This window comes from Eschrichtius robustus, chromosome 5, assembly GCF_028021215.1.
Source record: "Eschrichtius robustus isolate mEscRob2 chromosome 5, mEscRob2.pri, whole genome shotgun sequence".
NCBI lineage: Eukaryota > Metazoa > Chordata > Mammalia > Artiodactyla > Eschrichtiidae > Eschrichtius > Eschrichtius robustus.
Genome location: NC_090828.1, coordinates 133,636,319 through 133,663,993, shown reverse-complemented (window position 1 = coordinate 133,663,993; position 27,675 = coordinate 133,636,319). Strand labels below are relative to the sequence as shown.

At 37.8% G+C, this 27,675-nt stretch overlaps 1 protein-coding gene across 2 annotated transcripts in view; it reads right to left on the bottom strand.

The window, feature by feature from the left end:
- Window positions 1-27,675, bottom strand: part of CNTNAP5 (contactin associated protein family member 5) — an 879,857-nt gene that overhangs the window by 420,082 nt on the left and 432,100 nt on the right. Inside the window, exon 7 of one of the 2 annotated variants that reach the window (XM_068544014.1) lies at window positions 5,081-5,224. In XM_068544014.1, the coding sequence (XP_068400115.1) occupies window positions 5,081-5,224 (144 nt within the window). The remainder of the gene's footprint in view (window positions 1-5,080; window positions 5,225-27,675) is intronic. The other variant, XM_068544015.1, reaches the window with a different exon arrangement.

Here is a 27,675-nt window from a genome sequence, read left to right as displayed (position 1 = left end):
GATAGTGAGAGGCCCGCGCACCACGATGAAGAGTGGCCCCCGCTCGCCGCAACTAGAGAAAGCCCTCGCACAGAAACGAAGACCCAACACAGCCATAAATAAATAAATAAATAAATTTTTTTAAAAAAATCAATGAAACATTTATTACAATTGTGGTTAGTGATTCTCTCCAAAAAGGAGATGATGAAGGCCACCAGTATTCAGAAATTCATGTTTTTCTCCTTGTTCTCCCTGATTTCCCCCTTTTTTGCTCTGTATATTCAGTGACTTATTATTTAATATATCTTATCATTTAATATATTTTCTAACACGTAATGTATGTTTGGAGGTTTCTTTATGAATGTTGCCACAGTATAATAGAGAAGAACACATCTGACTCCACATTGGATCTGTTTTTTTTTTTTACTTTAACCTTTGTATTCTATTGCTTTTGCTACAAGTTAAGAATGTTGCCCATAGCCTGAAACATACAGGATAGCCCATTCTCAAGGCTCTGAGCTTTAAAGTTATAACACTTGTCCATTAATATAGATTAAAAGTTGCAAAACACAGAATAACATTTGTCTTGTTGGAAGGTTACAGGAATATCATGACCTGAACTAAGTGGATGGCTGCAAGAACAAAGGATTCTGACACCAAGAAGTTTGTACCAACCAGCCACACTCCCTCCCATTTTAGTATAAAAGAAGCCTGAATTCTAACTTGGAGAAGATGGTTCTTTGGGGCACGAGGCCACCATCTTCTCTGTCTGCTGGCTTTCCAAATAAAGTCACACTTCCTTGTCCCAACACCTTGTCTCTAGATTTTTTGGCCAATCATGTGGTGAGCAGTACAAGCTTGGACTCGGTAACAATAGGAATTGCAGTTATTTATATCTAAGGCTCAGGCTCTCACACTTTTGAGGCCCAGTTTTTGAACAATGAAAGTGAGCAATGTTTTCTTCAGTTCCCTGTGGTTTAAATTTGTTTCACCAACTCTTGTCACAATGAAGTTAGTGCTGTCCTGCCTTTCAGGTGCGTTGATATTCATGACATCAGTCTAAGCCAAACTCCTAGTAGTGTTTGAGCCCACTGTTTTAGCAGATTAAATTCAATGAAACAGGTATGTTATGAAATATTTTGGGGGAATAATATGGGAGAGTGATGGGTATGAGTATGCTTTCCATGGTTCAAGTCTCCTTATCTAGACTCAAGCAAAGTATCATTAGCAAGCTAGTGCTTAGTTTAATTAGATAATGAACAACCTTAGTACATGTGGGTAACATCGTCAAGCGTCTTGAGCCTGAGCCAGGGACAACCCTTTAAAACATTACAACCGTCAACCCAAGTGTGATTGTCCTCAAGCAAGCCTGTTTCATACCCTGGAAATCAATAACTACTTTAAAAAAATGTGTTAACATATGGAACCCCCAAACATAAAATATTTATTACAGGTTATACTTATCAAGGGAAAAGTAGACCTCAAGGTCATTTAAATTCCAGTTTGCCAGGTAGCCCAATGACCAGATTGCAAGGAAAATCAGTATTTGCCTGCCAATGATAGGGTGGTCTACTCTTATGAAAGGTTTTAAAATAATGTGAGTTTAATGGACTTCTGCTTCTGGGAAGATGGAGTAATGTGATTTCCTCTATTTCTCCCATCAAGTACAACTAGAAAACCCTGAACATTATATATAAAGAAAATTTAGAAAGACTCTAAATGGTGGAAAGAAGAAAGCAAGCATGTATTAGGATCTTGAGACCCAAGGAGCAACGTTGGAGGTTTCCCTAGATTTTTCTTTTGCTTCTATATCCTAGACTTGTTGCTGAAGAAGCCAGCAACCCAGAGAGACCAACTGGGACAGACAAAATATTAGTCCCCATTTAGAAGCCTCGTCTTTCAAATCCAAGGGCCAGGAAAGGAACAACAGAATAAGGCAGAATACAATTAGACAATAACTGCTCTATACCAGACAACAACCTTTAAAAAAACTATGGCCACACTACCATCCAGCCATACTATAACAAGGTGCCCAACACCTCCAGCCAGGGAGGTGTCAACGGAGACCAAGTATGGAGCCTGGATTTTATTCCTTGTCACATAGTAGCAAGCCTCTCCCCTTAGTATCAATGGTGACCACATGCCTAGTGGAGTCTTGATGTTCACCTCCCCCCCGCACAGGCAGTAATGAGGGAACCCACCCACTCCCTGCAGGCATGGTGCCAGAGATGGCTTGAGAGAGTCAGAACTTTAACCACCAGAGTCCCCCCCCAACACACACATGCTGTGATGTCACTGGAGGTCACACAGAGAGGAGTAACGAGGTTTTCCTACCCCTCCCAGTCAGAGAGTATCCATGAAGAGCTAGCAGGGAACCAGAATGCTCACCCCTCTACACCTAGTAGTAACAAGGCATCTCCCTTGTCAATGGAGGTTTAGTGGGAAATCTGGATTCTACCCCTGCCTAGCAGTATTGAGGCAAAACCCACCTTTCCCCTACTGGAACAGTGTCAGAGGAAGACAGCTAAAATATAGGATTAAATAGGATTCATCATAATACCTAAAATGTTCAGGTTACAGTAAAAAATGTCTTGTTATACCAAGAAACAGGAAGATCTCAGATTGAATTAAAAAAGACATTCAGTAGATGCCAACACTGAGATGACAAAGATGTTAGAATTATTTGACAAATATTTTTAAGCAGTCATTATAATGAAAATCCTTCAAATAACAATTACACATTTGAGACAAATAAGAAAATAGAAAGTCTCACTAAAAAACAGAAAGTCTTATTTAACAAGGAAATAGAAGATGTAAAGAAGAATCAAATGAAAATGTTAGAACTGAAAAATACAATATCAGACATGAGAAAATAATGAATGTGCACAATAACAAAAGGAAGCGAATAAGAAAAAGAATTAATCAACTTGAAACTCTAACAGTAAAAACTACCTAATTTGAACAACAGACAACATAGACTGAGAAAAAAATGAACAGAGGAACAGGGACCTGTGATTTTATAAGGAAAGATCAAGCATTCATATCTCTGGAATTCAGGAAGGAGATGAGAAAGAGAAAGGCTGAAAAAATACTCAAATAAATGGCAGAATACTTCCCAAGTTTGGTGAAAGATGTAACCCCTCAGATTCAACAAACTCAGTGAAACCCAAACAGGATAATAACCCAAAGAAGTCCACACCATGACACATCATAGTCAAATTTCTGAAAACTAAAAAAAAAAAAAATACTGAAAGCAGTAAGAAAGAAATTACATCTTATCTGTAGAGGAAAAAATCAAATAACAGTGTACTTATCTGTCACCAGAAACCATTGAGGGGCTCAACATTTTTCAAGTGCTGAAAGAAAACAACTATGAACCCAGAATCTTATGTCCAGGGAACAAAGGCTTCAAGAATGAAAGCGATATCAAGACATTATAAGATGAAGGAAAAGTGAGGGAATTTGTCATCAGTATACACACCCTAAAAGAATGGAAGTTCTTTAAACAGAAAAGAGATTACAAAAGAAGGAATCTAGGAAAATCAGGAAGGAAGAAAGAACAACAATAAGCAAAAATATGAGTAAATACAATATACTTTACTTTTTCTCTTGAGATTTCTAAATTATGTTTGATGGTTGAATCTGTCACACATTTGAGCCCTAACATACCAACAACTTCAACAGCCGAAAAAAAATACTGATATGATTCTAAAAATATAGGGAGAAAATAATAATTAAGAACATTATATAATAAACTTAATTAAGATAGTCATATAATAAACAGGGAAAGGTAAAGGAACTTAAAGGGATGTAAGGTTTTTACACTTCACTAAAATTGATGAAATATCAGTAAACTGTAATAAATTATATGTATATAATATGATACCTAAAGAAACCATTAACAAAAGCTATACATAGAGATATATTCAAACACAAGATAAATCATAATAGAGTCCTGAAAATCATTCAAGAAACACACAGGAAGGTAGAGAAACGAAATAAAAAACAGAGAGAACAGACAAAAGAAACAAACAAAAACATATATTTGAGCTCTAATACATCAATAACTTTAACATTACATGTAAGTGGTTTAAATGCACCAATTAAAAAACAGAGGTTGACAGAGTGGATTAAAAAACATGACTGTACTATTTACTGTCTACAATAAACTCACTTCAAATATGATATAGGCATATATATTTATATTTATGTATTTTTTCTTCCATTCTTTTACTTTTATCTCTATCTATCTATCTAATATATAACAAAAGAAAGAAAGGTTATATTAATATCAGATTAAGTAGACTTTAGAGCAAAGAAAATTATCATAAAGCGAAAGAACATTATATAATGATAAAAGGGCCCATCCACTAGTGACACATAGCAATCCTCATCAACCCTGTGTTTGTACCAAACAACAGAGCTGTAAAATATATGAGGCAAAAACTGATAGAACTGGAAAGAGAAATAGACAAATCCTCAATTATAGTTGGAAATGTCCACACCATTATTGATCATCTACCATGTGCAAAGCACCAGTACTGTGAATGCAGTAGTGAAAAAGAAAAAGTCCTGGTCCTCATGAAACTCATGGTCTATTGGGGGAAGACAAATACTAATTAATTAAATTTTTTTTAACTTGCCAGCATAATAAGTAGTACAAAGGGAATCTCAAAAACACCAAAAATGTAACCTCTCTTCTTCAAAATGCCCTATTTTTTAACAACAATAAGTAGACAAATATGTAATTCCGAAGATGTAGAATTTAATAGAATCTGTGGTTCTATTGTTCCATTTCCCAGGGATAACAAAGAGATTCATGTCAGTCCAGTGTAGACTGCAAACCCTGCCCACAGATGGCACAAGCTCACAGCCAGGAAGATAGAATTCTGTAGGTGCCTCTAATGTATTTATTTCTCCCCAAAACACAATTCACACCAATTCAGTCCCTGCTTTGCCTCCAGTTTCACCTGGGAGTCTGATAAGACTTCCAAGAGTATAATGTAAACATATTATGAGAAGGGGTCAAGGTTAGGATGGGGAAAGCAAGACTTACCCCAAAGTGTTAGAAACCATCAAGCTGAGAAGGATGCTGACTTACCACGGTGTAGATCTGATGCTTCCGCCTTTTAGCCAGGTCAATTATGTTTACTCCATTGTAGTAAAGGTTTTCGATACATCCGTGGAAGTTTTTCTTTAAGAAGGTCCCAGGTTTGCCTGGTACTGGAATTCCTCCAAAACTAAGCTTTATGAGAAAGAAAAAAAGTCAACTCTTAGTTATAAGCTCTGAATGAACAGGAAAAGGAAAGTAAGCAAGTGAATTTCAGAAGATTCAACTGTAGCATGAGCCAAGTGGCTCAAATAATTATAGATGCCACTTGATTACACATTTAAAAGGATACTGATTAGGCCACGTAAAAATAACTATAATTGCTTGCTTTTTAAGAGCTTATTTTACAAAACTGTTTTACTTCCTTTCTGAACCCTTCTAATACTAAATAAAACAATAATTTACAGAAGGAGGAAAAAAAGAAAAGAAAATCAACATCTTTATATTTATCTCTTATGCAAATATCTGAGGACATACAAAGAAAAACCGAGGGACAAACAAACTATACCTCTATTCAGACCTAGTTTATTCTGCATTGTACCAAAAACACCTTATGAACACAATTGTTCCCAAATTACTTTTATAAAGATGAAAAATAGGAAACAATTCAAATGTCCCATACATTTAAATAAACAGAGGAAAAAATCGAGAATTGATATGATAGACTCCTACTTCGTTAATAATGGTGCTGAGTAAACGTTTGTTATAAAGTGGAAAATGAGTGGAATGTTGACTGAAAAATGCAGGAGTTATAACTGGGTATAAAGTATGATGTCAACAACAACATATGTGCTTACAATTTAGACTTGAAGAAATACACTGAACTATTAATGATAGTTGTCTCTGGGAAGGATATGGGTTACTAGTTTTCTCTACCACTTTTCTTTCCAGTAAAAATTACTACACGTTACTTTTGGAATGGAAATATTCTTTTAAAAACAAACCTGATTTGGTATGAATATTCCTCCTATTATACAAGAGAAGCAGAACACTTTCTTTAATCACGTTTATCCCAACATTATTTAATGAGTAACCCAGTTTTTCTTCAATGCTTCGAAATGTTACCTTTAGCATGTATTTAAACTATTTGAATGCTTAGTGTATTTCAGGAAGATTTGTTCTCCCAATCAGAATGTCTTCGCCTCCTATGAATGGCTACAGATAAAGCAAAGCTTACTTCCAGGTGTCTACTTTTTTTCCCCCATAAGTTCCACACTTTTTTTAAAAAATTGTTTCTTTATACATTGTAATATATAAGAGTGATTAATCCTGCTGCCCACTTCTATTTACCATTGTTTTACTCTAGATAATTATTTGATATTTTTGCCTATTTTAATTTTAAAGTTTAATTTCAAAATAATTTTATTTAAAATAATCTGTTAGACTTTTGAGAATTTGTTATTTCCATAAACACATTTACTTGGAGAAGAATAAGCATTTTTGAAATATTTCATCTTCCTATACAAGAACCCAGTGTCTTTTTCTATTTCCAAAATAGTTTTGGTAAGGCCCTTCACTTAAGGTTATTATTTTATTTCTCTCGTTCACATATTCATCACTAACTTAATTCCAGTGAATTTCAAGCATTTAAAAATTTCCATTGTATGGAATCTAAAAAACAAAACAAAACAAAAATGCGAACAACTCATCGGTAAAGAGAACAGATTGGTGGTTGCCAGAGGTGGGGGAGTGGGGAGTGGGCGAAATAGGTGAAGAAGGTCAAAAAGTACAAGCTTTCAGTTATAAAATGAATAAGTCACTAGATGTAATGTACTGCGTGGAGATTATAGTTAATAATACTGTATTGTATATTTGACAGTTACTAAGGGAATAGCGCTTAAAAATTCTCATCACAAGAAAAAAATGTTGTAATTATGTGTGGTAATGGATGTTAAATAGATTTAGTGTGGAGATCATTTTACAATATATGCAAATATCAAATCATTATGTAATATATCTGAAACCAATATAATGTTATATATCACTTATGTCTCAAATTCCAGTGTAAATGAATTGTTTTCATTAATTAAACACTTATCTAGTAAATATATATGCATCCTATTGTTTTCTCTATCCAGATACTCGTATATTAAATAATGTACGTTTTAGTTAATTTCATACAACTTTTCAAAGAAATAATCAGATGACATATTTAAAACACTTTACTATTTTCAAGCCAAATTGTATACATTTTTTTGTTTCATTGTCCTGATCAAAACTTTCTAAAATATAGCCAAAACTTTTTAAACAACAATAAATAAGAATTATGGTATAGAACTTTGGAAAAAAGCCAAAAACAAACAAAAAGGAACAGTACTTTTGTATATTTCCCAGCACATAGAATACTGATTCTGAATCCACATCACATTAGATATCCTTTAATCCCATTTACACATAAATTATTTAGTTGCTTATTTTTTGTGTGTTTGTTTGAAATGAGAAATGAATGCTCAGTTTTATCTATTGACTGGTCTTTCAAAAATTCATGTGACAGAATACAAGATATTTTACATTTAATCTATTGATGGGTTGAATTATATTAATAGATCAGAAATTAATAGATTCTCTTTGATTGAACCACACTATTTGTCTTGAAGTGTATGTGCTCATATTTTAAATAGTAAATGAATTTGAGCTCCAGTTTTCTTCTTTTGCCAAGTGTTTAGATCATGTCTAAATGTGTCTCTGAGTAAAACTCTGGGAGTTTTATCTTTGACTCTATTTAAAAATGACTCATAACTCTTAAGAAATATTCTGGAAAACTGAAAAAAAATGAACTTGTTAATTCCACAAATACTTTGTAAAAATACTGCTCTGATAACTTCCTTGTTGACTTATTGCAGTATTCCAATGTTTTCAGTTTGAGTCACGTGGATTTAAAAAGATTCACTTCCCTTTTGCAATTGTATAAATCAAATTTGTAAGGTAAAAATAAAGTTGACTATTTGTTACTTTTGTTTATTTTTAAAAAACTTTATTATGTTAGAGCAGTTTTAGTTTCACAGCAGAATTAAGAGGAAGGCAGAGAGATTCCCACATACCCCCTGCCTCTACACACGCACAGGACCCCCGTTACCAACAGCTTCCACCAGTGGTTTACTTCTTCCAACTGGTGAGCCTACACTCACACATAATCATCACCCAAAGTCCAGAGCCTACATTACGGTTTACTTTTGCTATTGTACATTCTGTGGGTTTGGACAAATGGAAAATTACATGCATCCACCAGTACAGTATCATATAGAATAGTTTGCCTCCTCTAAAAATCCTGTTCTCTGCCAATCCATCCCTCCCCCAGCCCCTGACTCCAATCCCTGGCAACCATTGATCTTTTTACTGTTTCAATAATTTTGCCATTTCCAGAATGTCATACTGTTGGAATCATACAGCATGTAACCATTTCAGTTTGGCTTCTTTCACTTAGTAACATGAATTGAAGGTTCCTCCATGTCTTTTTATGGTTTGGTAGCTCATTTCTTTTTAGCTCTGAATAATATTCCATTGTCTGTATGTAGCGCAGTTTGTTTATACATTCACCTACAGAAGGACATCTTCGTTGCCTCCAAGTTTTGACAACTATGAATAATGCTGCTGTAAATATTCATGTTCAGGTTTTTGTGTGGACATAAGTTCTTATTCTTTTTTACAATTTATATAATTATAAATATATCACTATATATAATTTATATATAATGAACATTTTATTCTTTTAATTTTTTTGGCCATCTTCCTCAATTTTCGAAAAAAAATAATGTTCTACTTCACTCAGCTGTGATTTAGGAAAATATTAGTCACGGGGCAATATTTGAAAAGGAGAGAATGAAATTAAAAACCTTTCTTTTAAATAGCAAAAAAAAAAAAAGCATTTGAAGGATTTGGGGTAGAGCCTTTTTTAAGTGAAATAGTATGGAGGACAGTATATACTATAAAACTGTAATTTCCCATTACATGAAAGGAGCGCAAAACTCTAGTCTGAGTGGAGGATGTCAGGAGAAAATTGGTGGAGATAAGAGTTACATGGTGTGGGACCTGCTCTTTGGGTCTCTCTGGAAGATTGAAATTTGATGAGGTTTGGGTGAACGAGGATGGAGGTCACAAGATAGATTTTGGAAAACACAGGGAGTTATTTCTCTCCTGATTCCGACAACAATGATGATGTAAGCCTATTAAAGAGGCTTCAAATCCAGCATGGCCTCAGAGCAAAACTTGGCTGGAAGACAGACAGGTTAGCAATGGCTATGAGAAGTAGCAACATGGAAGTTTCTGAGAGCTGCTTCTCAACGGCCTGATCACTAAAGCACTGTGTGAAGTAGGCTACTGAGGTCCCCAGGGCTGTGAGAGCAGGATGGGGAATATGGATGGACTGAGGATACAAGTGTGTCAAAGGCTGGTAGCTGATACGGAGGTCCAGGTGTCCAGGTGACTAGACCTCACAGCCTGAGGCCATTGCAGGTACCATGCACAGCTGCTGCAGAGGCTGACACTTTACTCCCATGCTGGGCTATCCACAAGCCCGCAGCCAGTGATCTGCCCATGGAAACAAAAAGGAGGAGCAAGAAGGAACCCCAATATAACCCAGTATTTACACAATAGTACAGTAAGTTTTAAATAGGCATTAACTAGTTATCATTCATCAACACGGTTAGATTTTTCTGCTATCAGGGGAAGCAGGGGCCGATAAGCATATTGAATTCAGGTAGGGAGAAGAAGCAAAATTGCATTTCTGCACGTTTGAGTATGAGATTAAATTTTCAACCTGTTTTATATTTTAAATTTTTCATGTAGTTGAGAATTTCAGGCCATAATTGCACTACTGAATTATAGATTTAGTTCATTATCAGATTAGTTAGAATGGAAAAACTTGCTTCATATATTACTGATTTTCTTTCCTGCGTATATAGTATTGATTTTTCTAAATATTTCATAAACACTTGTAGGCTATACTTGGTATATACCTACGAATTTTACATGAATAATTATATCCATCAGATCATTTGCATTCATAATTTTATCTGATTTATCAAAATTGTGTGAACGAAAATCAAAATCTTGCCCTTAACTATGTTTTTGTCCATCAAGCCATCCAGACAAGGATCACTGCTATGCATGACCTGGGATGGTCAAATGATTATAGCAAATGTTTGCAAAAATTGAATATTGATCATATTCAAGCTCTTCTCCTGCTGAGTTCAGCTGGCATCTGAGTCTCACCCAAGTTCCCAACACCGGCTTTTCTCCTTGAACTCTGCCCATTAGTTTATTCTTCTAGCAACGTAACTGGAAAACCAATAACCACTTCCTTCAGCCTTGCTCTTGGGCCTCTGAGTCCCAGAACAGGGCTTCTGAGTCCCTACAGCTCACGTCAGGACAATGTCAGTCAACATCTAACCACTGGAAATGAACTGTTTTGGTTTTTTGAATTTGATTGATATTTTATTTCATATATACATCTGTTTGGTATAGGTGTTTTTAATTAGAAACCACAACATTTAGTACTTTACAATAGCCTTTATCTTTTTATCTTAACTTTTACTTTCAGTGGTACTAATTTTTCTACCTCTGTTCTCAGTTTACATAAATTTAACTAGGTATCTTTGTCCCCAGTTCCAACTTTAAAAAAATACTCATTTTGGTGTTTTCTGCCATACGTGTGTTAATTGAAAACCACATATCATATGACTGGTGTTTGTTTATTAAGCAAATATGAGACTACTTACCACTTGAGGGAATTTAGAAAAAATTTTTAATAATGCTATATCCTTTTTTTTTTTTAATTTCTTTGGTTTTTTTTTGGCTCTTCGGGTCTTAGTTGTGGCACTTGGGGTCTTCATTGAGGCGTGCAGGATCTTTCACTGTGGCACAGGCTCTACGTTGTAGCACGTGGGCTTCTCTCTAGTTGTGGCACATGGGCTGTGCGGGCTCCAGAGCATGTGGGCTCTGTAGTTTGTGGCACGCGGGCTCTCTCGTTGAGGCGCACAAGCTCAGTAGTTGTGGTGCGTGGGCTTAGTTGCCCCACAGCATGTGGGACCTTAGTTCGCTGACCAAGAATCGAACCTCCATCCCCTGCATTGGAAGGTGCATTCTTTACCACTGGACCACCAGGGAAGTCCCTAGAAAACTTTTAAGTGTATTGCTATAATTATAAAGATGATCAATATTGCTTTATTCTACTGTGTTTGTTAATTTTTGATTATTGTCTCTTTTATGCTTTTTGCTATGTAGACTGTGTAATGTTTAGTCTTTTTTTTTTTTTAATCTTTATTGGAGTATAATTGCTTTACAACGTCGTGTTAGTTTCTGCTGTATAACAAACTGAATCAGCTATACGTACACATATATCCCCATATCTCCTCCCTCTTGCATCTCCCTCCCACCCTCCCTATCCCACCCCTCTAGGTGGTCACAAAGCACCGAGCTGATCCCCCTGTGCTATGCGGCTGCTTCCCACTAGCTATCTATTTTACATTTGGTAGTGTATATATGTCAATGCTACTCTCTCACTTCGTCCCAGCTTACCCTTCCCACTCCCTGTGTCCTCAAGTCCATTCTCTACATCTGCATCTTTATTCCTGCCCTGCCGCTAGGTTCTTCAGAACCTTTTTTTTTTTCTTTAACATTCCATATATATGTGTTAGCATACAGTATTTGTTTTTCTCTTTCTGACTTACTTCACTCTGTATGACAGACTCTAGGTCCATCCACCTCACTACAAATAACTCAATTTCATTTCTTTAGTCTTTTTAAAAAACTGACTTGGAAGATAATCCTGTGATTATCTAGCTTTTTAAACTACAGTTTTGGATTACTGTCTATGAAGCCCAGATTTGTTGTTTGTTTTTTTTCTCCAACTCCAACTTGTTTTGAATTTTGATTACTTAAACTATTATTATTATCAATTAATCTGCACATTTATTTTTCCACTTTGAAACTTTTTTTTAAAGAAATTCTATTTTGTGGCAATTTGTTACAAAATTGCATAAATTTTTGAGTTGTATCAACATCCATCTTTAGCTTTTCACAGTGAAGTGGTTAAAATCACTGTTTCAGGAGCTTCTCTGGCTGGATTTAAAACCGGATCTGCCCTTCTGTGGGACCTTGGGTAAAATACCTAACTGTTGTGTGATTCATTTTCTTCATACATAATATGAGGATAATGATAATACTGATCTCATATAAACAATGTAGCTTGACTGGATTAATGTGAAAATTAAAAGATTTCCTACCAAGGACCTACTCTATAGCACAGGGAACTATATTCAATATCTTGTAATAATAACCTATAATGGAAAAGAATCTGAAAAAGAATAGATACATACAATAGATACATACATATGTATATATGTATATATACATATGTATACATATGAATCACTTTGCTGTACACCTGAAACTAACACACTGTAAATCAACTATATTTCAATTAAAAAAAATAAAGATTTCCTACCCTGAGACATTCTGAAGGGCTCATGGCATGTAGCCTTTGCTGTTTGCAGGACTGTTCTTACCAGCAACAATTTCTCAGTTAAGAGGTTCTTCCAAAACAGTGTTTTGCAGGCTTATTTTCAGCAATTTCTGAATAAAAACTATATGGATACTAACTTAGCTAATATTTTGCAGTCTGAAGTTTGCTATATTTTACATTGATGTTTTACATCAATAGCAATTAAACTAAGTAACTTTTCTTTTTTGAATTAATAAACAAACACACATTTTCTCCGAAGTCCTGTAGAGGTTTCCTTCTGGTTTTCAGATTTTCAGAACACTGGAACTAAATATGTTGTGTCCTCCTTTGAAAAGGTCCTGCAATCATTTCTAGCTTGGTATTTATTTGAGAGGGAAAAAGAAAAAAGAAAGAGAGAGAGAACTTGCTAGAACTATCTGATCAGTATCTATTTTCCATGAATTTTTTCAAATTTAGGAAAACTGGTCATTGAACTGTTGAGTGTCAAATTCTATTTCACTTGTTCTTTGGGTAAGAGGCATATTCCAGGCTCACATTCTTCTGCATTCTTCTTATTCAGTCGGCATTCTAAAGAGTATTGTTTATTTATTTAATTTCCTAAATGTCTATCCTAAAATTACAGAGCTTTTCTCAGTTACTTCAGTGGCTGTGTTGTATAAGCTATTCTTTTTAACATCTCACAAATATATCTCTATTGTGTTTATAATTGCCCCTGTACTTCCTTCAAACTTGAATGAGTCTCCTTGAATTCTTTAAGTCAACCCTAGCTGTATTCTACAAACCTCTTCATTCACAGATTTGTTTGTCTGGGACACTGATGATATGATTTTGCCCTTCCATTCAGACTCAGGCATATTTCATCATGGGGCAGATACTGATGGTACTGAATAGAGATTATATTTCAGGGCACATCATTTGCATGAAGTAGCCCAAAGGCATTCAGTATATGCATCAGAGAGCTGGAAATCCAGTTTCCATTAGGTCATGGGCTCCTATAACACAAAATAGTTGTGACACTATAAGGGAACCAGATGCCCTGAGCCAGTTCTCTCCAGATAGCAATATGACAAATTCACATTTTTTTTTTTAAGTCCTGGCTTAAGTGACATCATCTCAATAATCCCTACCCTGATCAACATATCTAAAGTTGCAACCTGTTTTCCCTCAATCTTTGAACTCCCAATCCCATCACCTAGATCTATTTTTGTTCTTTCTATAGCATTTGTCATCTTTCTTACTATGTAATTTATTTACTTGTTATGGGTATTGCTTATAGTTTGTCTCTCCTGCTAAAACACAAGCATCACAAGGGTAGGTGCTTGTTCTTTTCATGGACATATTCCAAGCACATAAAATGATGCCTGATACATAACAGATGCCGAATAAATATTTGTTGAATGTTTTGTTAAATCTCTCTAAAAAAAGTTTCTCAAGGACACAGACCACATCTTTTTCATTTTTGAATATTTAATGCAAGAGGTATGACTCAAACGTAAGAGATTCAACAAATAATTGTTGAATTGGATCAAAAAAGAGCACTAGCAATTTACTTCTAAAACCGCTTTACCTTATTGTCATTTTTTTGTCAATGTGGCTGCTTTCTTTTCTTACTTTTCTTATTTGTTGGCTCTTGGAAAATTGCATGGTGAGCCTTTTATTGATCTTAGTGGTCAACAAAACCAGGTGTTAGACTGTAAAGTTTCACTCACAGTCTGAGTGTCTTGGTCCATCTGGGAACCTGATGGGTTTTCTGGTGTCACAGGTGGGCTCCAACTGGATGAATCCCAGGAGAAAACACACTTTGATGTTAAATGTATGAGGTCCTAGAAGCTGCCACTCTCTTTTCCTTTGATCTCATTCCTCTTCTATTGTCTGGAATTTGCTTGTCTCGTTTTCAGTCTTTGATGTTACTTCTCTGGCAATGAGTTCATTCCTCCTTATTGGTTTTTTTCTCTGGCCCTGTTTGAATTTGAGAGTCTTCTTGTTCTAAAGATTCCTTTTCCTGTCAGACTTGGATTTCTGATACATTTGAAGTTTCTCATTAGTGAATATTTGTCTCACTTTTGTTCTGATAGCCTATTTTGTAATGGAATATATATGAAAAAGGATCCAAATGGCTGTCTTCTTTTTTTTTTTTCCACACTTTAAAACTTGCACCGGCTTGGTGTTTGTTGAATTATACATAGAGATTATGGCCCTTCTGGAGGAAGGCTGTCAAAGGTAGATGAATTTCTGCCATTTCAAATGAGACCAGAAATCCCAATTTTCTGATGATACCTCTTGATTTTTAAATATTGGCCTGAATCCAAATAGTTAAAAAAAAAATACTAAATGGGCCAAATAAGATGAGGGTAGTCCAAATTGTTCCCCGTGTGACCAATTTTCGGCTTCTGCTCTACTGTTTGATTTGATCAATGACTCAGATTGGAACTTCTTTGGAACTTCTGATCTCTATAACTCTTAAGGGGGTGTAGTGCATATGATCTCTTATTTTTGTCCCTACTTTGGGATTATATATTGAGGTGAGGTGACCTGTTTTCATATTTTCACTTCTTTATTCCTTCTATACCCTATTCTTTCACAAATTCCCAGTGTCCCTTTATTTCTGCATGATACAATTGTTCATTTCTGTTTCGGGAGGGAAAAGAGTAAGTGATATCTGACCCAGATGCAACCCTGCATTGAATAGGAGGAAGCACTGATCCTGACAGCCCTCCTTGTTTCCATAAAGCACCTCATTCATGGCCATGCTTCCTGCCTGTGTTCCAGGTCCACAGCTACCCACCTCCACCCCGGCTTTGGCTCCTGACCCAAGCCCAGCTGTTGTCCCTTACACTTTAGTTGAATTTGGCCTCAGCATCTCTCTTAGATAAGGTTTTCTTTTAGTCATAACAATAGTGGCATTTCAATAGGCACATGAAAAGATGCTCAACATCACTAATTATTAGAGAAATGCTAATCAAAACTACAATGAGGTATCAATCACCTCACACCAGTTAGAATGGGCATCATCAGAAAATCTACAAGCAATAAATGCTGGAGAGGGTGTGGAGAAAAGGGAACCCTTCTTCACTGTTGGTGGGAGTGTAAGTTGGTGCAGCCAATATTGGAAACCCCCAATTTCCAGCCAATATTGGAAACCCTCGTTTCTCAACTGTGGAAACAGTATGGAGGTTCCTCAAAAAACTAAAAAATAGAACTACCATATGATCCAGCAATCCCACTCCTGGGCATATATCAAGACAAAACTCTAATTCAAAAAGATAAATGCACCCCTATGTTTATAGCAGCACTATTCACAATAATCAAGACAAGGAAACAACCTAAATGTCCATCGACAGATGAATAGAAAAAGACGTCTTACATATATACAATGGACTATTACTCAGCCATAAAAAAGAATGAAATAATGGCATTTGCAGCAACATGGATGCAACTAGAGATTATCATACTAAGTGAAGTAAGTCAGAAAGAGAAAGACAAATACCATATAATATCATATGTGGAATCTAAAAATCTAAAATATAACACACATGTTTTAAAATATAAAATAGAAACAGACTCACAGACATAGAGAACTGACTTGTGGTTGCCAAGGGGAAGGTGGGGTGGGGGAAGGATGGATTGGGAGTTTGGGATGCAAACTATTATATAGAGAGTAGATCTACAACAAGGTCCTACTGTACAGCACAGGGAATTCTATTCAATATCCTGTGATAATCCATAATGGAAAGGACTATTTAAAAAAAGAATATATATATAATTGATCACTTTCCTGTACAGTAATAATTAACACAACATTGTAAACCAACTGTACTTCAATAATAAAAAAAAAAAAATAGTGGCATTTATGGACTAGTTTTATGCATCAGGCCCTATGCTTAGAGCTTACTTTCATTATTTTTTTCTATAACTTTTTAATTAGATATTACTATTTGCTCCACTTGAAAGCTGATGAAAACGACGGCATACAGAGGTTTAACAGCTTGACTAAGGCCGTAGAGCCAAGGGGTGCAGTTGTAGCCCCTCTGGTCCTACACACACTACCTCGCCTACAACTACTTCTATTCCAGTTCCATTGAGGAACCATCTCCGTGAAGACCAGGGTCAACAACTGGTCTTGGTTAGCCTGAAACTTTCTCATTTTTAAAACTGAAAGTCCCAGGCTCACTGACACAGTATGCCCCTAACCTAGGCAGCCTGGCATGCACCTGGTGAGCTTTTGCTGTCCCCACTATGGGGAAGAAAAGGAGACGTGATGGACAGTTATAGTAGCAGAAACCCCCAATAGTTTCTCAATAGCATCAATCAGCCCCTCCTATTTCCTCTGCCAGAGCCACCCAATGCTCTCTACCTACTAGCAGGTTTCACACCAAGGGCTGGATTCAGACCATCTTTCTAATTCTTACCACGAGTGCTGCTCCTGGCCGAAATCTGGTCCATTGCTAGTCTAGGGTTCTTTTCTCTAAATGGATATCTTTTTACAGATTCACAGATACTAGAGTCTGACACAGCCTGATTGGTTCAGCACATATTTATTTATTCATTTTTGTCTGAATCAATTTACAACATTTTAACCTTAGTTTAATTGGATAATCGGGGACTTCCCTGGTGGTGCAGGGGTTAAGAATCCGCCTGCCAGTGCAGGAGACACGGGTTCGAGCCCTGGTCCAGGAAGATCCCACATGCCGTGGAGCTACTAAGTCTATGCGCCACAACTACTGAAGCCCTCATGCGTAGAGCCCGTGCTCCGCAACAAGAGAAGCCACCACAGTGAGAAGGCTGCGTGCGCACCGCAATGAAGAATAGCCCCTGCTCACTGCAACTAGAGAAAGCCCGTGTGCAGCAACAAAGACCCAATGCAGCCAAAAATAAATTAATTAATTAATTCATTAATTAATTTAAAAAATTGGATAAAGGGGTAAATCATGTATATTTCAGCATTCAAGCAAGAATTCATTGGAAATTCTAACTTCAGTATATCCCCACCCCATACATTCAGGCTAGAAGGGCACCTGCAGTGGAACTGACACCCTAGACAGCCCCCCTCTGACCACCCTCTGGTCACATCCTGCCTCATAGGGATGGTGTTTGCAAACCAAGGGGAAATGACGATTTAATCTTCCTACCCAGCTCCACAGAGTTTCCTGCCTGAACAGCTCTGAAACAGCTTCAAGGGCCTGAACTATTCTCCCCACTGTCCATCCTCCTGAGGATGGACCACGGACCCATACATAGGTCCCAGGAGTGGCCAAGGGGGTTTCCACCGTGGACAGGGCTTGGACATGTGGGATGTTCATTTGTCAAAGAAGGAAGTAGAACAGATTTTATTCAACTGTTTGTTAGCTTATTTGTAACTTTTGAAATATTTAGAACTATGGTACATGGACCCCGTTAGGACTCTCGCCTCAGGCCCTACGAGTATTCAAGTGGGGCCTTTATAATATTTTATTGATGATGACATTTAGCCTAAGTTCACCCGGCCTCAGGATGTCTTATGAAATAGTTAAAACCTACCACCACACCCTTAACTGTGGCTAAAATAATACTATAAGGAATTTTATCAAGTGTTCTTTTACTTTCTCTTAATAAAAACAATATTTGGGGTATAATACTGGAATTGGCATATTCCCCTCATCATGTTCCACACAATTAGCTTACTTTTCAATATGTACATCTCACTGTTACAAAACTTGGAGAAACATGCAATTAGCAAGTTCACAGATCAAAAAATTTTAAATTTAAAACTACACAGAAAAAAGGCACCAAGGAATGTGGTTTCAAGTCTTATATACATGCAGAGGCCAGGATAAGGACCACAGCCTGTGCTTGGATCTTGAGAGATTATCCCTCCTTCAGAGAGAAAGCCTGTCACCAGAATGACTTCCGGTGATCGGCTATGCATACCTAGACTCAAATCCTGTCTCTGTTACTCGATGACTTGAGGAATAGGAATGGGAGGGTCATTAGTCACTCTTGTCTTTTATGTCTGTGATATAGAATGTAATAATCTCCCTCACTAGGCTGCTTGAGGGACTCAACAAAATCACAAAATGCCACACAAAATAGGAGCTTGGTTGTTTTCTTCCATTGTTTTCCCCTTATCTCCACTTTGCACCTACTTATTTGCCTCTTCCTTAATTTATTTTCTTCCACTTATTTCTCTCTTTCTACCGTAGTCTTTCAACTGAGTTTCTCACCAACCCCCCAAAAAAAGGACCAATAACAATTATACTACCACATGATATGATCTGCAAAACAGTTTCTCTTGTGATCTGTAGTTATTTTGATCACCCAGGGAAAAGTTGTATTATGTCCAGCCAGTCTTTAATCATGTCTGAGCTCCAAGAGGAGGTCCATTAGGGCAGCACTAAGCCAAAGTAAGGGCAGCAAGAGCTCTGACTATGGGGACCCATCAGGAAAGCCTTATGGGAAGAAAAGTAGGGTGTAAATTAGTATCTTTATAATGCACAGAAATAAACTTTTAAAATTTACTTAACAAATATTTATTGAGTGTGTATTATGTACCAGATACAAATCTATAGAAATAAAGTAAAAAAGAAAATCTTGACCCTTATGATGAGCTTAAGTTCTATGGCTGGGTTGGGGATGAAGAGATAGACAATTAAAAATAAGTAAATTTTGGGACTTCCCTGGTGGCACAGTAATTAAGAATCTGCCTGCCAAAGCAGGGGACATGGGTTCAAGCCCTTGGTCCGGGAAGATCCCACATGCTGTGGAGCAGCTAAGCCCATGCGCCACAGCTGCTGAAGCCCCCGTGCCTAGAGCCCATGCACCGCAACGAAGAGTAGCCCCCACTCACTGCAACTAGAGAAAGCCCATGCACAGCAACAAAGACCCAACGCAGCCAAAAATGAATAAATAAATAAATAAAATTTTTTTTAAAAAGTAAATTTTATATACAAAATAGATAACCTACAAGGACCTACTGTATAGTACAGGGAACTATACTCAATATTTTGTAATAACCTATAAGGGAAAAGAATCTGAAAAAGAATTAGCGCAACACTATCAACTGTAAGTCAATAAAAAAATAAAGTATACAATATGATGAAAACAATAAATAAGTAAAATAAAACTTTTCAACTTCAAAAACAAGAATATATATATGTATAACTGAATGACTTTGCTGTACACCTGAAGCTAACACAACACTGTAAATCCAACTAACTTGTTTTTTACTTCAACTAAAAGAAGTAATTTAATAACATATTATAAAGTGACAAGTGTTTTTGAAGAAACACTATGAATAAAAATAAATTAGAGGGTGTGATTTTAGAAGTAAACATAAGGAATACCTTTTAAAGTCATGTATTCATTCTATTGCCTCAGTTCTTTCTTAAAGTACTATTTTTGCGTGTGGTACAAAATGCAAAATGTTTCAGAAGAGTACACAGCAAAGAATAAAGTTTTTCTCTTTGTTGATCCCACTTTCTTCTGATTTGCTTATCCATATCCTTCCAGAGATTTCTGTCGGTCTATGCACTTTCAAGTCTATATATTCTTTTCTATTTTTTTAAACACAGATACTGTTTACACTGCATTGCACACTGATTTTCCTTTTCATTGAACAATTTATACTGGAGATGGTTCCACATCAGAACATATAGGGCTGCCTCATTCTTTTTAATGGAAGCATAATACTTCTGCTCGGGTTTGTCAAGCACACACACACAAAACAAGGTGAGTCCAAGGCCAAGGCCTGGCGGATACACGTAGAGATAAAGGAGCCACTGTGAGATTCCGATGATGTGTGCCTTAGACAGTAAAGGGAAGAGTAGACAAATAGTACATCTCCCATGGCCCCTGTGTCCCACACACCAACACAGAGGACACTAAGTGTGAGGGCAGATGACCACAATGTGAGTTGCGAGAGTCTTTATTGCTATAGATCTAATTCTAGACTTCGGCTTGAAACTGAGCAGGACCTTGTGAGGCTCCTGGACACAAAAGCCTTTCTGTGTCCCCCTGTTTCTTGATTAAAGGAAGTAGGCTTATTTCAGCCTCCATGACCTTCCCTGAGTTCCAATGAGCAGTTCAAACAGTTGCTAATCAGGGAAGGGAAGGGATGCAGAGACAAGGGAGGAACAGACAAGAAACAATAGTGCAGCCTGGGGGCAGGGTCTTGGTGCCCCTAAGGGATACACACAACAATATCTTTGAGCTGTTTTGCAGACACTGAAACCTCCACCAGTTGGGAGAGGGTAACTGTCTGCTGTCCACAAGCACGTAGACCCCAGACCTGTTGGAACCAGAAGGTTGATGATGCCGACTCCCAATTACCTCACCACCAGCCAATCAGAAGAAGGCCCACGAGCTGACCACACTCTCCTTTTTGAACCATTATTATAAAACTCCTCACTACCCCCTCCAGATCGGGACACACAGTTTTGAGGGCATAAGTTTGCTGTGTCCCTCTTTGCCTGGCAAAGCAATAAAGCTATTCTTTTCTACTTCACCCGAAACTCTGTCTCTGAGATTTAATTTGGTGTCGAGGTACAGAGGCCAGATTCAACATCAGGCTAAGCAATTCTATGTGATGCAACTCTATTCTAAGCGTGCAGGGCAGAAAGCCTCATGCCTCCGCAGAACTTAGGGGGTGTCAAGAAACTGTGTCAGGACAGTGTCGTATGGGGCCAGGAGGCAGGTGGCGATGGCCTTGGAGCCGCTAATTGCAGGCCTCCATCCTCTTGTGTCTCAGGAAGATGACAAGGTGTCCTGTCAAGACTCAGATCAGCTGTGGGGCATGGCTTTGGCTGTCTGGCCCAAATGGACAGCGTGAGATCACTGGGACACTCTGGCAGAGCCGTTTCCTCACAGGGCTTACCATAATTTTTAATTAACCTCCTTTTGATGGACTTTTGGGCCATCTCCCAATCTTTTGTTATTCCTAACATATACCCCATTGCACACACTTGCTTATAATTGTAGGATAAATTCCTACAAGCAGAATTGTTGGATTGAAGAGCACTTGTTTCAATTTTGAAGATGTTGCCCTTTCTTTGATATTGTATTAATTATAGTCCCACTAACAATAGATTAAATAGCTCTGGTTCCTTCATATCCATGCCAACATTATAAACTTTGTGTTCCCTGCAGTCTAAGTTTAAAATATCATTGTAGCGTGAATTTGCATTCCTTCTTCTTATGAGTGAGGTTGTGCATCTTTTTATATATTTGAGAGTAATCTGTATTTTTTATATATGCATGTTCTTTACCTATTTTTCCATTGAGTTACCTTTCTAAAAATTATTTGTGGGGGCTTCTTATTCATTAATTAAATTTTGAAATACTTTTCCAAGTTCTTGGGAGGATGATATCATTCTATCTGTATTTTGTTGTGGAATTGCATGTGGCTTTTTAAATATTTTATGTGTACAAAATTTTTCATATATTTCCAGGTTTCTAAAATTTATGTCATACTTGGAAGGGCCTCCAACAATCTTTGATTATAAAAGTACTATCTAGGGAATTCCCTGGCTGTGGAGTGATTAGGACTCAGTGAGCTCACTGTCCCTGATCAGGGAACTAAGATCCCGCAAGTGTGGCCAAAATAAAATAAAATAAAATAAAATAAAATAAATAAATAAAATAAAAGCATGACCTCATATTTTCTTTAAAACTTCAATAAAACTTATATTTGAAGATGTACATGTATTTTTAAATGCTTAGAGTGTTTAGTTTAATATAGCTTTTTCTTACTAAGAATTCTTATTAAATATATTTATTTTTAAAAAATGTCTTTTTAGTATTTATGATAACATAAATCACATATTTATTTATTTATTTATTATTTATTTATTTATTTTTGGCTGCATTGCATCTTCATTGCTGCATGCGGGCTTTCTCTAGTTGCAGCGAGCGGCGGCTACTCTTCGTTGCGGTGCATGGCCTTCTCAATGTGGTGGCTTCTCTTGTTGCAGAGCATGGGCTGTAGGGGCGAGGGCTTCAGAAGTTGGGGCATGTGGGTTCAGTAGTTGTGGCTCGTGGGCTCCAGAATGCAGGCTCAGTAGTCGTGGTGCATGGGCTTAGTTACCCCGCAGCATGTGGGATCTTCCCGGACCAGGGCTCAAATCCATGTCCCCTGCATTGGCAGGCGGATTCTAAACCACTGCGGCACCAGGGAAGTCCCAAATCACATATTTTAAAAATATGTTTTTAATAGTTTTGATACTGGTAAGGTGGCTATGTTAAAAAGGATAACTGAGCACTCTTGATAAGAAAAGAATGCTTGGGGGAACCTTCAAGATGGCAGAGGGGTAAGACATGGAGATCACCTCCCCCCCCCCACAAAATGCATCAAAAATACATCTACATGTGGAACAACTCCTACAGAACACCTGCTGAACACTTGCAGAAAGACCTCAGACTTCCCAAAAGGCAAGAAAATCCCCACATACCTGGGTAGGGCAAAAGAAAAAAGAAAAAACAGAGACAAAAGAATAGGTATGGGACCTGCACCTCGGGGAGGGAGCTGTGAAGGAGGAAAAGCTTCTACACACTAGGAAGCCCCTTCACTGGCGGAGATGGGAGGTGGGTGGGGGGGGGAAGCTTTGGAGCCACAGAGGAGAGCACAGCAACAGAGGTGCAGAGGGCAAAGCGGAGAGATTCCCACGCAGAGGATCGCTGACGACCAGCACTCACCAGCCTGAGAGGCTTGTCTGCTCAACCACTGGGGTGGGTGGGGGCTGGGAGCTGAGGCTCAGGCTTCGGAGGTCAGACCCCAGGGAGAGGACTGGGGTTGGCTGCATGAACACAGCCTGAAGGGGGCTAGTGTGCCACAGCTAGCCAGGAGGGAGGCCGGGGAAAAGTCTGGACCTGCCTAAGAGGCAAGAGACCATTGTTTCAGGGTGCGCGAGGAGAGGGGATTCCTTTCCCATGTGCCCACAGAAGGCAGAGCACCACCTAAGCGAGCTCCAGAGATGGGCGTGAGCTGCGGCTATCAGCTCAGACCCCAGAGACGGGCGTGAAATGCTAAGCCTGCTGCTGTAGCCATCAAGAAGCCTGTGTCCAAGCACAGGTCACTATCCACACCCTGAGGGAGCCTATGCAGCCTGCCACTGCCAGGGTCCCCTGATCCAGGGACAAGTTCCCCGGGAGAACACACAGTGCGCCTCAGGCTACTGAAACATTACGCCAGCCGCTACTGCTACAGGCTTGCCCCACATTCCAATTATAACTACCATACCCCTCCCTCCCGCCGGCCTGAATGAGCAAGAGCCCCCAAATCAGCTGGTGCTTTAACTCCATCCTGTCTGGGCAGGAACGGATGCCTGAGGGCGACCTACAGGCAGAGGTGGGGCCAAAACCAAAGCTGAACCCCGGGAGCTGTGCGAACAAAGGAGAGAAAGGGAAATCTCTCCCAGCAGCCTCACGAGCAGTGGATCAAATCTCCACAATCAACTTGATGTACCCTGCATTAGTGGAACACTTGAATGGACAATGAATCGTCCTAAAACTGTGGCAGTGGACTTTCGGAACAACTGTAGAACTTGGGGTTTGCTGTCTGTGACTGATTTTATTCTGATTTTTATGTTTATCTTAGTTTAGTGTTTAGTGCTTGTTATCACTGGTGGATTTGTTTATTGGTTTGGTTGCTCTCTTCTTTTTTTATTATTGTTTTTTATTATTTTTTATTTTAATATTTTTTTAATTTTTTTTCTTACTTTCTTTCTCCCTTTTCTTCTGAGCCATGTGGCTGACAGGGTCTTGGTGCTCTGGCCTGCTGTCAGGCCCGAGCCTCTGAGGTGGGAGAGCTGAGTTCAGGACATTGGATCACCAGAGACCTCCTACCCCACATAATATCAATCGGTGAGAGCTCTTCCAGAGATCTCCATCTCAACACAAAGATCCAGTTCCACCCAATGGCTAGTGAACACCAGTGCTGGACGCCCCATGACAAACAACTAGCAAAACAGGGACACAACCCCACCCATTAGCAGAGAGGCTGCCTAAAATCATACTAAGTGCACAGACACCCAAAAAAACACCACCAGACACGGCCCTGCCCACCAGAAAGACAAGATCCAGCCCCACACACCAGAACACAGGCACCAGTCCCATCCACCAGGAAGCCTAAACAACCCACTGAACCAACCTCACCCACTGGGGGCAGACACCAAAAACATAGGAACTGCGAATGTGCAGCCTGTAAAAAGGAGACCCCAAACACAGTAAGTTAAGCAAAATGAGAAGACAGAGAAATATGCAGTAGATGAAGGAGCAAGGTAAAAACCCACGAGACCAAACAAATGAAGAAGAACTAGGCAGTCTACCTGGAAAAGAATTCAGAGTAATGATAGTAAAGATGATCCAAAATCTTGGAAATAGAAGGGAGAAAACACAAGAAACATATAACAAGGACCTAGAAGAACTAAAGAACAAACAAACAGTGATGAACAACACAATAAATGAAATTTAAAATACTCTGAAAGGAATCAATAGCAGAATAACTGAGGCAGAAGAACGGATAAGTGACCTGGAAGATAAAATAGTGGAAATAGCTACCACAGAGAAGAATAAAGAAAAAAGAATGAAAAGAATTGAGGACAGTCTCAGAGACCTCTGGGACAACATTAAACCACCAATATTCAAATTATAGGGATCCCAGAAGAAGAGAAAAAAAATGGTCTGAGAAAATATTTGAAAAGATTATAGTTGAAAACTTCCCTAATATGGGTAAGGAAATAGTCAATCAAGTCCAGGAAGTGCAGAGTCCCATACAAGATAAATCCAAGGAGAAACACGCAAAGACACATATTAATCAAACTATCAAAAATTAAATACAAAGAAAAAATACTAAAAGCAGCAAGGGAAAAGCAACAAATAACATACAAAGGAATCCCCATAAGGTTAACAGCTGATCTTTCAGCAGAAACTCTGCAAGACAGAAGGGAGTCGCAGGGGATTTTAAAAGTGATGAAAGGGAAAAACCTACAAACAAGATTACTCTACGCAGCAAGGATCTCATTAAGATTTGATGGAGAAATTAAAACCTTTACAGACAAGCAAAAGTTAAGAGAATTCAGGACCACCAAACCAGCTTTATAGCAAACACTAAAGGAACTTCTCTAGGCAGGAAACACAAAAGAAAGAAAAGACCTACAATAATAAACCCAAAACAATTAAGAAAATGGTAATAGGAACATACATATTGATAATTACCTTCAATGTAAATGGATTAAATGCTCCAACCAAAAGACATAGACTGGCTGAATGGATATAAAAACAGGACCCTTATACATACTGAATAGACCCACTTCAGACCTAGGGACACATACAGACTGAAAGTGAGGAGATGGAAAAAGATATTCCATGCAATGGAAATCAAAAGAAAGCTGGAGTAGCAATTCTCATATCAGACAAAATAGACTTTAAAATAAAGACTATTACAAGAGACAAAGAAGGACACTACATAATGATCAAGATATCAATCCAAGAAGAAGATATAACAATTGTACATATTTATGCACCCAACATAGGAGAAACTCAATATATACGGCAAATGCTAACAGCCATAAAAGGGGAAACTGACAGTAACAAAATAGTAGTAGGGGAAATTAACACTCCACTTTCACCAATGGGCAGATCATCCAAAATGAAAATAAATAAGGAAACACAAGCTTTAAATGATACATTAAACGGGATGGACTTAATGGATATTTATAGGACATTCCATCCAAAAACCACAGAATACATTTTCTTCTCAAGTGCTCATGGAATATTCTCCAGGATAGACCATATCTTGAGTCATAAATCAAGCCTTGGTAAATTTAAGAAAATTGAAATTCTATCAAGTATCTTTTCCGACCACAACACTATGAGACTAGATATCAATTACAGGAAAAAAACTGTAAAAAATACAAACACGTGGGAGGCTAAACAATATACTACCAAATAACCAACAGATCAATGAAGAAATCAAAGAGGAAATCAGAAAATACCTAGAAACAAATGACAATGAAAACACGATGACCCAAAGCCTATGGGATGCAGCAAAAGCAGTTCTAAGAGGTAAGTGTATAGCAATACATTCCTACCTCAAGAAACAAGAAACATCTTAAATAAACAACCTAACCTTACACCTAAAGCAATTAGAGAGAGAAGAAGAAGAACAACAACAAACCCCAAAGTTAGCAGAAGGAAAGAAACCATAAAGATCAGATCAGAAATAAATGAAAAAGAAATGAAGGAAACAAGAGCAAAGATCAATAAAACTAAAAGCTGGTTCTTTGGGACGATAAGCAAAATTGATAAACCTTTAGCCAGACTCATCAAGAAAAAAGAGAAAAGACTCAAATCAACAGAATTAGAAATGAAAAAGGAGAAGTAAGAACTGACACTGAAAAAATACAACGGATCATGAGAGATTACTACAAGCAACTATATGCCAATGAAATGGACAACTTGGAAGAAATCGACAAATTCTTAGAAAAGCACAACCTTCCGAGACTGAAACAGGAAGAAAGAGAAAATATAAACAGACCAATCACAAGCACTGAAATTGAAACTGTGATTAAAAATCTTCCAACAAACAAAAGCCCAGGACCAGTTGGTTTCACAGGAGAATTCTATCAAACATTTAGAGAAGAGCTAACACCTATCTTTCTCAAACTCTTCCAAAATACAGCAGAGGGAGGAACACTCCGAAACTCATTCTACGAAGCCACCATCACCCTAAAACCAAAGCCAGACAAAGATGTCACAAAAGAAGAAAACTACAGGCCAATATCACTGGTGAACATAGATGCAAAAAGCCTCAACAAAATACTAGCAAACAGAATCCAACAACACATTAAAAGGATCATACACCATGACCAAGTTGGGTTTATCCCAGGAATGCAAGGATTCTTCACTATACGAAATCAATCAATGTGATACACCATAGTAACAAATTGAAGAATAAAAATCATATGATAATCTCAATAGATGCAGAAAAAGCTTTTGACAAAATTCAACACCCACTTATGATAAAAACTCTCCTGAAAGTAGGTATAGAGGGAACCTACACCAACATAGTAAAGGCCATATATGACAAACCCACAGCCAAGATCATTCTCAATGGTGAAAAACTGAAAGCATTTCCTCTCAGATCAGGAACAAG